The sequence below is a fragment of the Frieseomelitta varia genome, unplaced genomic scaffold, assembly GCF_011392965.1.
Source record: "Frieseomelitta varia isolate USP_RPSP 00005682 unplaced genomic scaffold, Fvar_1.2 scaffold_990, whole genome shotgun sequence".
In the NCBI taxonomy this organism is placed as follows: Eukaryota; Metazoa; Arthropoda; class Insecta; order Hymenoptera; family Apidae; genus Frieseomelitta; species Frieseomelitta varia.
In genome coordinates, this window is record NW_025110801.1 from 89,940 (window position 1) to 102,050 (window position 12,111).

Genomic DNA, 12,111 nt, shown 5'->3' on the forward strand with positions numbered 1-12,111 from the left:
AGTCGGATCTAATTATTAATAATAAATACAACGACGTGGTAAATTTCCAAAATTTAAAACGAACAAACAATCCATCTGGTTGTGTAGCAATTTCTTCTTGTCTTTCAACCGCACATTTACTCGAGATATCAAAAATTTTCGCTATTTATAGACTACTGTTTTTATACGTAAGCACAGCCAACACACTGAATTTGCAACAGCTGCACGTACTCGACGTAATTTATCGAGCAAATCCCATTCACGAATCCCAATCGTGAAAAAAAAAAAGAGAAAAAGAAAAAAAGGAATAGTCGATAAAGCAATCGTGACGGAACGCGGATGTTTGTCCTCAGGAAGTTGGAGGCAAAAGGGAGAGGCCGTGCAAATCGCAGAAGTTGAGAGAAGAAAACGGGCCAAGGCTGTACATCACTGAAATCGAGTAATTTCCGGTCTCCATTCCTGATCGTTGAAACGTTGTCCCGATGCTGATTTCACGACGAATTTATCGCCAGGACGTTAAATCACGCGATTTGAAGTAACGACGACGATTCCCCTTCGATAGCGGATGTCGAACATGGCTCCCGTCGATCGATGTAAAAGCACAAAAGGTTAGTAAAATTGATCGTTACTCGTTTATCTCGAGGAAGAGCCTCCAACCGTGAAACGTCATGTTTGTAAAGATAAAAAAACGAAGATTGTTGGAGAGATCTCTCTTTCACCAGAGAAAATAAATAATCCTAAAAAAAAAAAAAGCTAATTGATATCAATTTTCAGAAGCAGGTATTATTTTGATTCTAGACTACATGACTTTAGCGTTTCGCTTCTCAGAGATCAAACTGGACACGTGACACATGTTATCGCAAATATTAGAACATTTCGACTAATAAATTGAAGATTTTAGTAAAATCGATCTAAATCAATTTAAAAGATCAACTTCTTTTACAAATAAAGAACAAGAATCGTTACACTTTATCGTTAAATTACAGATTTTTCTACGCATTTATAGAATATTATAATGTACAAAAATACACGAACATCCAAAATATAGTACCTACAATATTCAACAGATGAAACAATTCTTCTGCTTCGTTTCTATTTCTTAATTGCCCTCATAAAAAAAAAAAGAAGCAAATTTCCACAGCGTAATCATCAAGTCACATTTTACTAAACGCAAAAAAATGAGCTGCCCGAGCGACAGTTTCAAATAAAGGCGATAAAGACTTTCATTCTGTAAAAAGAGACTCGCCGATTAAATTTCCAGAAAACTTCCGCACCGAACGGCACGACGGAAGGACCGGGTTGCCGAGGATCGAGTGACTGAAGATCTTCGCGAAATTTCGATCGACGTGACCTGGCGGATGCGTCATGTCGTCCTACGAGGGGCACGTTTACGAGCGGAATCTTACTTGAAGACGCAGAGCCGAGGAGACACGCGCGGAAAGCGTTCTAAATTACAATGTCAACGCCCGCCACGGACCCGCTGCCGTCCACCGTTTCCGGGGAATTGACGACCGCTCTTATACCGACGGTTACCAAGATCGATACGCGGCTGGACGTCAATCCCGTTTCGGTGGTTTTGGCCGTGTCGATAGTCTGCATTTTATCACCAATCACCGTCACCGGAAACTCCATTATCCTGGCCGCCTTCTATAAATACAAGAGGCTACGGACTGCATCCAATTACCTCCTAGTCTCTCTGGCCGTCAGCGACTTCGGGGTAAGCAATTTTCTTATAATTTTATGGTTATCACTCGAGGCGTATTAAGTTAATATAAATTCTTTCGTTCCTTTTTTTTTTTTCTTTTTTCTTTTCCTCCCGACGATAAACGAAGATCACGTTTGGGAGAAGAACACGACAGGGATATAAATTGATTTCTTTAATTTTAGTATCACTCTGAAATTAATTCCATGTTACTGAATTGGGATCTCACGGACGAGTTTCATCGAATGTAAATTAAAAATGAAACAGACCACTCGGTTCTGTTAATATTAAACAAACATGTGTAATAAATTAGAATTAACGAGAAATACGTAGAGAAAACAGCCAATCGTTAAAAAGATGTTGGATTCTAGAGTATGACTTGCCATGTTCTCTTCCTTCTGTGGTCTTCAAATGTTCGTCAATAAGATAATGTTATTCAATAGTAAATACTAATTATCAAAAAATTGGAATGAAACGATTCAGTCAAGTTAAGAATAATCCTAAAACAAAGTCCTATTGTGGAGAGCGGAATTTTATTAGAATTCATCTCGAAGGAGATATCAACGTTGAACTGTCCCATTGTTTCCCGAGATTGATCGTTTAACGGGATATATTTTAATTAGTCAGCCAATCAATCAGAAAACCACCCTCAATTCCAACTCGTACGATAGCGCTTCCACCGCGATTGATGTTTGACACGTTTTCACTTCGAGCGTACGGAACTTCCTCAAATTAATCGATCAAACCGTGCCTGTGTGTCTCATAATACTACAAGTATAAATAGTACCGTAGAAGTAAGAAATCGAATATATATATAATATAAATACGCGCTATATAACGGGGCAAAAAGTGATCTCTACGTGAGAAAGTAAATTGGAAAGAGAGAATAAAATTTCTTTGTCCGACGCCTTGTATTTCCGAAAAGATCGAGCTTAAAAATTTATCGAATTCGCGAGCATTTGACTCGCAATGCAACGCCGATTGTTCGTAAATCCGTCTTGCGTATAAATATTGTAGTTTTCTGTAAATTCACACTTCTATGCGAATAGACAGTAATCTTGTGCAGCTTGAAAAGGATTATACACGATATCTCGATCAAATGAAACAGCAAAATAATGTCAGTAGCGTCAGTAACACTTTAATCTTTGAAGAGTAAGAATCGTGCACATGTATGATATTTTCAACAGTTCATACAACAATCTAAAAGAATAAGATACAAGTACATGTCCTGAAAACAGTCAAGTTTCACGTAGAATCGCCTCGCCACAGCCTTAATGTATAAATCTTCATCATTGAACATTATTGCTGACGCTTTCGTTCACTCTGATCCAATCAATATTAATACAGTACCACTCCGCACACTCTAAACTACGTTGAAACAGTTTGATCGTTCAACCCAGAAGCACCCTGGCAAGTATATTTTATAACCTGCTAATTACCCAAAGCGAGGCACACAGCACGTTATAACACCCCAACTCGCTCCGTGAACCGATCCTCTTTAGCAAATGATCACGATACCCCCACTGAAAATCACTTTGTACCTCGTTCAACTTCACGCTCTATTATCTACGCGAGCTCCGAGCCCGTAAACACACTCGGGAAGGAACACTTCGAAACATACATACATATGTAGCACGTTATAAAGCTTTCATTCCTGTCTAATGCCTGTTGTTTATCGAGCTAGTTCCTAAAGGACGTGTTTTCGTCTGTAATCCTGCAGCGTATGCAAATTAGATGTTACTTGCACGTATAGGTCGGTGTGTTCATGCCCTTTGGGATGCAACTAGAGCTATCTGGTCTGCCGGAAAATGGCGTTTCCACGTTGTGCATCGTACCGTACTGCATCGTGATTGCGCTGTGCAGCGTGAGCGTGTTGGTGACTGTGGCGATCGCCGTAGATCGGTTGACGTCGCTTGCACAACCGCTCAGGTACAAGAACATCATCACCCACAGCAGCATCGAGAAATATATCGCCGTGTTCTGGATCTACGCGATCGCAGTCGGCCTCTCGCCTTTGATCTACGCGAATGTAGCAGGGGAGACTCAACCGCACAGGTGAGGAGCTTCAGTCCAGTCCTCTTTCAGCTTCTTTCGATCTGATTTCGTTTCGTTCGGAACGGTTATGTTTGAGTAAATGAAACACCAAAGTATTTATAACGAAAGGTTTGCAATATGAGAATTACTGAGCAGATACGGTAAAAAAAAAATATTAAAAGGTTTCGCATCTGTTCGATGGCTAAAAAAGACTGCGTGAAATTTTAATTAAACAAAAACACGGAGGTCCGTTTGATTAAATTTCTTTTATTTCGCGCAATTAACTTGACCGCCGAGCCTCCTAAGAATCGAAATTCTCCGTGAGAAATATAATTATATTAACACAGCGCGGGCATTTTAATAAATTTAATAAAATAAAATGAACGTTTTATTCTATATAATAGTTGAACGAACATTTCGAAAATTACGACCGCTCACTAGTCACGTTCCACAAACAAACACGAACGAACAGTGATGTAAAACTAGGAAATACAATCGTGTGATTGAACTTGTATTTTTTCTTTTTTTTTTCTTTTTCGCGTCGCGTAGACAATAAAGAAGGAAGCTAAGGGAGAGCCCAGTTTTTATTCCGATAAACGTACTTAATTTCTATTCCTCTTTTCAAACGTTTCATTGAAACAGAAACTTCATTAAGAGTGCATTAAGAAGTTTGACAGATTTCTATTCTTTCATCGTGTTATAGTTTTATAGTAATTGCACGATTGAAAATATAAAAATGAGACGAAATTCATTTAACAATTTTTAGTTAGCTCGCGTTTCCCTTTCCTTCGCGAGATTTCATCGCGAGATTCCATTGCAAACAACAATGCACATCTAAGATTACAGTGTGGAGAGAACGCGTTCACGATTCATAGAAAAAAATCACAGATTCAGACGTATGAATCAGGCGCATAGTTGCCTATCTGAGAAAATGTTGTTGCAACTCTGTTACGTGTCGTGTTTGTGTAAACGCAATCTAATCTCCTCGTATCCATTAAATATCAAACGACAGATTACATCCACGGAGTTCACGTAACACCTTATGCCCGATTTCTGAAGCTCAGGTAAACAATTGCGAAACGAATTTGAAGCCGGAAGAAAGAGTTATATCTGCCAATTTAACAGTATAACAATAAATTCAAAACAATCAGCGATCATTGATCTATAAACACAGCAACGCAGTTCAGTCAGACTGAATTTCTCATTTCATTTCATATTCAATGTTCAGTCGCTTGTGAAATACGAAACAGATCGATGCTTTAAATAATCTACGATCCTCTCGAGTCTTCGTTCTATGAGTAAAACGATCGAAAAACTTAAAAAAAAACACTTAAAAATACTTAAAAAAAAATTGGAAAAATCGACACGGCACAGTGGCATTAGACTCAAGAATCGTTGAAGAATTTTCCACGCGCGTCTAACGCACGCCTAACTGCGACAATGCGGCTGGCGTAGCACGTGTAGCGCAAATTAACAGGCGCGTGCAGCGTCGAATCAATCAGTCGATATCCGAATTGACGTAGTTATATAACTCGATCGATTGACTAACGAGCGAAACTAATTTGCTTTCTGTCACAGTGGCAACTGCAGGTTCGGTGCAGCTGTACTCCCACCGGTAAGGGTGTTCCTGGTAGTGGCAGTATGGGCACCAAGCGCCCTCGTTCTCCTCGGTTGCTACATGTACGTGTATCTGGTGGCACGTGCACACGCACGTGCGATCTACACGGTCGAGCTATCGTTCAGACATCAGACGCAGACCCTGGCTTTGCCACGTTACGGTCAAACGCTAGCAGTCACGGTCGGTGCATTTCTCGTTCTCTGGCTTCCCTTTCAAGTGAGTAGACACGGCCCCTACCCCCCGCATGACCAGACACGAATAAATCTCCATTTGTAATTCCCATGGATTAACGTGGCCTTTCGACGCACCGAGCCAACGCACGTTGCTTCGCTATTACTACGTTCGCACTACTTGCACGTCGGAGTCACGCGACATCAATTCTACTCTGCCCAGCGTACGTAGATCGTAATAGCGCGACTCTGACGTAAAATTTAAGCGACATGTGTCTTCTCTTTAATTTTTCGTCTTTGTTTAATTTTTTCTTTATTTAATTGTTCTCTACCTACGTGTATTTACTTCTTGTTCTATAATTAGAGAACAATTTTATTATGCAAAGGAAAGTGATTTGACGACTTAATTCAGCAATGCGTGCCTCTCTCTCTCTCTCTCTCTCTCTCTCTTTCTTTCTCTATTTTCAATTTTACTTTCAATAAGTTTCACAATCGGTCAAATTCTGCCTGAGCTTTTAAGCTGAGCTTCGCAGTTCATATTTGTAGAAGAAATTAAAAATTGCGCAGTATTGTCGTAATTACGAGACATGCGTGCATCTTGTCGAGAAGATTACGTTCGAGACTAATTTAAAATCGCACGCGCGTCTACAGTGCGCCGTTTGTCGAGTTGCGCAACCTTCTGCCGGCTATTTTTGTTTGTCTCTATTATACCTTTTATTGGTTACCGGCTTTCAATCACTCGAGGGGGAAAAAAACGATAATTAAACCGCGAAACGGACAGCTCACTGTGCGTGAAAAAAAGGTTGCAGATTATTACTTATAAACCAACAGCCCAAGAAAGTTACACAACGCGAGCGACGTAAAAAATTTAATAAGCACTCTACAAAGTCGAAATTATATATAGGAATGGGAAGAACTTTCGAAGCGAGATCGCTAGTTTTTGAACCAATATAAGAAGCTGTAAGTGACGGGTGAAACAACTCGTCGTCTCAATTTAAATGTAGAACGAGCCAAGTAGACTCAGCGAATTGTAATCTTGTAAAGCAAAATATGTTGGATGTCCGTTGCATCTCTTTGACATTGGAGGATTTATAATTCAAATACAATCTCTCAAGATAAATTTGCGTGTTACGCGTGGTCCAAGTTTGCAAGCCAATGTTCTGGTTTTTCATACCGGTAAAGTGAAACCAGTTTGCGTTTGCAGTTTCATCAGATCCGAAAACCAATATTCAAAAATGCGACCCATTTTGTAAAAGGCAAAAAGATGTCCCGCTCCTAGAGAGAAATTATTTTTATCAAATAAAATATTTCACACTATGCGAGTTACTCTGCCCTTTCTAATTTTAAATTAGTAATTTAATTATTAATTAATTAATTTTAAACTAATAATTAATAATTAAATATTGTTATTACTTGAAGATTTATATAATTCTCCAATTAATTTCTCCTCGATGATGTCGGAGAAATTTCATTTTCATTTGCTAATTTGATACAGATTAAACATAAACTTGAACCATCAAACTAAAATTGAAAGCTAAATGAAATAAGATGACGTCCCATTTCTTTCTTAACATCGGACCGCAAAAAATGAAAGAGGTTTAATTAATAATCACTGATGACCGACGCGATGATGAGGTTTCCGTGGCCTGTCAATCTCCATTCCCGCGCAAGTTTCCAGCAAAAGTTTCGCGAAGAAAAAAGATGAAAAACGACGTAACTTCCGAAATTGTGGTAACGGAGGAAGTTGCGGAAACGAGCGTCTGCTAAACGTGACGAAAAAGAAGTTGAGCTGGTCGTAAACTTCTGGCAAAGTGTTCCAAGTTTCCTTTACTTTTTTCCCATTGCTTGAAAAACAGTTCCAGCTGAGCGATAATTACAAAGAATTTCATCGCATGACAAAACAGACGAATACGAAAAATGCGATTTTACCGAGTAAGTTCTTGGCTCTGTAACAAATCGGCGACAAATTAATCGAATAAGCTCCGTTCAAGAAAGTTCATTGAAATTTTTTATTGCACCAGTGTCGTTCAATTTGTCGTTGCGTACGGGAAGCGACGTTTATTCACAAAGAACTGCGGAGCGTGCAGAAATATAGAAATTTTTTTTTATGTTCTTTCACTTCAATAAAAAAAAAATGTTTTATCAGCAGAACAAATTTTTGTCGATGAAAATTTATACACGTTTAATATTTTCAAGTGAAAATGACTGATCTGTAATAATTATTATGGAAACATAGGTTCGTTAATAGATATTTAATGGGTAAAAGATAAAAATTCTCTGGCGCTCGTGAAAAGATTTCACGACATCGATACAAAGATCTCACTGTCGAAAAGAGTATTTTGTGCTTAATCATGCAATCTGGAATGACGTACGAATAATGTCCTTTACTTCTCCAAATCCCACGCAGTTTGAAATCCAAATACATACATATTTCACTATCATGCCGCAACCCACGAAGGTTAAGATAAATAATTCCAATCCATTATTACAGAGGCATGCACGACGATTATTTATGCTCCGAATACTACGAATGCATTAATATCACTCACGTGAATCAGCGAAAAATGCGGAGATAATGACAAAACTTTCTGAACTTTCGTCGATTCTTCTCGATCTTACGTCTTCCTTCAATACGCTCTCTTTCCTCGCGTTACACGCCGTCGAAACTTAGTTTGAAAAACTAAACTTTTTTCCGAGGACAAATATTTAGCTGAGTTACGATATTTTTGTTTGTTTTATGAAAAGAACGAAACTCTTTACTAACAGCTGTAATTATCAATTCAAACGTAGCTAGCACTGGAACGCCGAAAATTAAAATTTCCAATGTAATTCATGCAATTTGCCGCTTTGTATCATAGAATAAGTGAAGAGTTTCTGTTCCCCTAGAAAACTCTTTACTTGTTCTTATACATCCTATTTCCGAGTTTCTTAACTTTGCCAACTCTTATCAAAGAAAGAAGAGAGGAAGACTCGTTTTGACTTTTAAAACTTTTAAATAAACTGCTCGGAACGTTTCCCGTGCCGTTCGTACGATACATAATCAAGTAATAAAGACCGTAAGGCAGACCATAAGTACATTTTTAACATAGGTAAATTTGTTTTGCAGACTTGTATGCTGTTGGATATTTTCTGCGGTACCAACATCCTCACCGAGTGGGCGGTCGTGTGGCTTGGACTCCCCATCATGGCACACAGCGGCGTAAATCCATGGATTTATGCGTTCCACCATGGCGAAATGAGGGTTGCAGCTGGTAAAATCACCGAGGAGTTAGTCGCGCTATTCGGAGTGACTCCCAGCCGTTACGGTTGCTCGCCAATGAGACGCGGCTCCAACACGAACATGGAATTGGCCGAGGTGAACAACAGCAACGAAGGCAGAAGGCATCCTGTAGAGGATTGCTTCGCGGCGAAGCAAAACAACGCTCTGTACACGAGCAGGCGATGCCTGGACGTGTCGGGGAAGCACACGGACATCTCGCCCGAGAGGAACATCGATCGCACGTCTTCCGGTAGTAGGCAAGGAGACATCGTTGAGGAGAGTATCCACGATCTGACGAAGATGCTCGACCTAAAGTACATCATCGATCGGAATCACATGATCGACTCGAACCACAACATCGACAAGATCAAGAATCTGAAGTATCTTCTGGATCCGACGTTCAACAAGATCAGACACCTGAGACGATTGAACCACAAGAGGCTCACCAGCAAGAACTTCTCGAAAGCGTCGGAGCCGAAGTTCATCTCGTATCAGAACTTGAAGAGCGACGGAACGTTGAATCGTAAGGCGTTGCACATGAACACCATGTCGGACCCTGTTCTCAGCGCTGACAGTCCGATGGTGCACGCGAAAGACTTCCACGACGGTCTGAGTCCTATCAACAGGAAACGAAGGAACTCGAACCTCTGTTCGATGTCTGATCCTAACATCAAAACGGCGACCGGGCTCTCTTCCGAGGTGAATCTTCGACTACCAAGCGGCGGGAACGTCGTCGAAACTCACAGATACTCGGTGCAGAATTTGAATCACAACAGATTCGAGGGAGGCCTAGCCAAACACGTTATGCTGTCCCGGCAGTTGGAGAATCAGAAGCGACTTCACATTTATCCGCGTCCTCGGATGAAGGTCAACGGCACCTTCGATCGAAACAGTCCAAATTTGAACTTGATGCTTCAGAACAGTTACACGTTGCCATCCACACCGGACAGTACGAGGTCGAGCTTGTTGGACAGCCCGAGGCAAAAGACGTCTCCGAAATTCATGACAATTACGTCCAACAGATTGGCCAATATCATTCATACGGATGCAATTCCTTCGAGAAATCTGGATTCCAGAACAGATCCAATTTCCTCCAGGGTGTTGCAAGTCCGAAGGAACATGGAAGTATTGAGACATTCCGAATCGATCAACACCATCGAGCCGATGACGCATGTGAGATTGTTAGAACCCTACAAAGCGATGGAGAGTCTAGCAGTACCGACAATACATTCGGAGCCACCGAGTCCCATAGAACCACTTCCTCTTGCATCACTACAGGAAGAAGAGACAAAGAACTACGATACGTCGAAGCCTTCCAATATCGACGGCTTGAAATCCCCGATGGGTAACAGAAGGAGCCCGGTTAGACACTCGGATCCTGTGATACCGACCGTTCTGTTGAACATCGAGGACTACAGCGAAGACCGCGAGTCGGTCTATGACAAATCTAGTCACGACAGTTCCTCCAATAATCTGATATCGTCCGGTCAAATGACATCTATAGAGCCGATAGATCTGTTCGAAGCGTTGTTGAAAAACTCGGAAAGATACCGGGAGGGAAGGCTGCCGGAACCGATCTTCGCCGAGCACGACTCGACGAGATTCAGCTCGAGAAGACCCTCGGACTCCAAGTGGTCGGAGTCGTCGAGGAGCCAGGAAATCCTGTCGAACGTGGTCACCGAGCATCAGGCGTTCCCCTCGTCCTACTCGGTGAATAATTTCCAGGTGTGCAACAGCGGCAGCGACCTCAATGATCTGACGTCTCTCGATCCGTTCATGTGCCCGGACGCGTTGACATCGTCGTTGCGCGAGTCGTTTTTTAGCGGCCCGTCTGTACCTGACTCAGAGATCTTCACGTCGTTCGAGGAGAACGAGGAATTCACCCCCGACTCCGAACGCAACCTGTCCCCGTACGATTCCGGCACGGCGATCAACTTGAAGAGATCGGCGATCGAGAACGATCTGCAAAGCAGGTCCACGGAATCCGTGTTTCGGAATAGATGTCTGTCGACGCGATCGTGCACGATATTACGATTAGAATCATCCTTACATCGAAACAGATTGCGCGTGAAACCAGGAGCGGACTACATCCTCAAGGATATCAAAAATTCGCATTTGGCACCGCTCGCCTCGCCGACACCTACAGAGATTTGCAGTCCCACCTTCGAGCTTGTTTCAGAGATAAAGGGTGACAGCGGTGTCGGTGTCAAAGTATAGATACAGTCGTGAATAAATCGGAAACACAGCTGAACGAGTTGACGAAATTTCAAATCGTTCGTCAGTCCAGACAGAACGAAATGAAACGTCAACTTAGAATTGTCTTTCGATCGCCGATGTTTTGCTCGTCGAACAGGGATTTTTACGATACATCATGCTCTATATGCGTCTGTATTTTTATAATAGTTCCAAGGAACTGAATGGAGAAATTATTCTGTTTCAAAGAGATGTACCGAAGCTAATAATAGATTATCGTGAAACAATGGAATCGAACTTTCAAGTTGGACTGTGATAGTACGACGTGTCTTCAGCGAGATCATAGAACGATCACGTGAGAGAGGAAATTCTATAATTGTTCAACAATGATTAATCTTTCGACTCCTAAGAATAGTTGAAAATTGTTCAAAGGAATTTCATCTAACGTTTTCATCTGATGAGTTTTAGGATTAAATTCGTTAGATAAATTTGTAATATATTACACAATTCACATTGACATACGTTATAAATATAAATAAAAGAAATTCGAAGCGTGAAAATTTCACGAGAAAAAAACATTGAAGATTGTAATTGATTAAATTGATCGTCTACCGATAGTGTCGTTATTGGAAAAGCAACGACGTCCCAATTTGTATTTATAGATATTCTTTAAAATAGTACGTTATATCGATTGTACCTATCAGATTTTGCCTCGCTGATCGCGGTTAACTTGGCCGATATCTAAACGTATTTCAGCATTGTTTGAACGTTACCGGAAACACTGTGCCAAGCGGATTGTGCGCAAGATCGTCGGAACCTTTCCTTTTACTTGCGATTAGAACGAATAAACGAAAACAAGTAAACTGATGAACTATCTATTACCGTTTGTGTACCTGATTAAAGTCGACAATTTGCAAGCGAACAAAGATTTTTCAGACGAAGTTACACAGCCAATGAGATCTGCCTCGCGTATTTAAGTTTCAATTCGTACTTCCATTCTCTCTTTCGACTAGATACGATCAAACCTATTTCCGATTCTTCTACGAAATTCTAAGCAACCTGATTATCGTCATTTTAGAGGCAAACACGCGATAAAATGATCTTCTGTAACAATGCTCAGAAAATGTAGATATTTTAGCGTTTTAGAGAAAAAAAA

At 40.8% G+C, this 12,111-nt stretch overlaps 1 protein-coding gene across 1 annotated transcript in view; it reads left to right on the plus strand.

Moving 5' to 3' along the window:
* The window catches only part of LOC122538392, a 56,273-nt gene extending 44,648 nt beyond the window's left edge, over positions 1–11,625 (plus strand). Inside the window, exons 2-6 of the mRNA XM_043672422.1 lie at positions 333–587; positions 1,241–1,696; positions 3,435–3,736; positions 5,294–5,549; positions 8,610–11,625. Coding sequence (XP_043528357.1) covers positions 1,436–1,696; positions 3,435–3,736; positions 5,294–5,549; positions 8,610–10,979 — 3,189 coding nt within the window. The 5' untranslated portion in view covers positions 333–587; positions 1,241–1,435 and the 3' untranslated portion in view covers positions 10,980–11,625. The remainder of the gene's footprint in view (positions 1–332; positions 588–1,240; positions 1,697–3,434; positions 3,737–5,293; positions 5,550–8,609) is intronic.
* Positions 11,626–12,111: the final 486 nt, after the last annotated feature.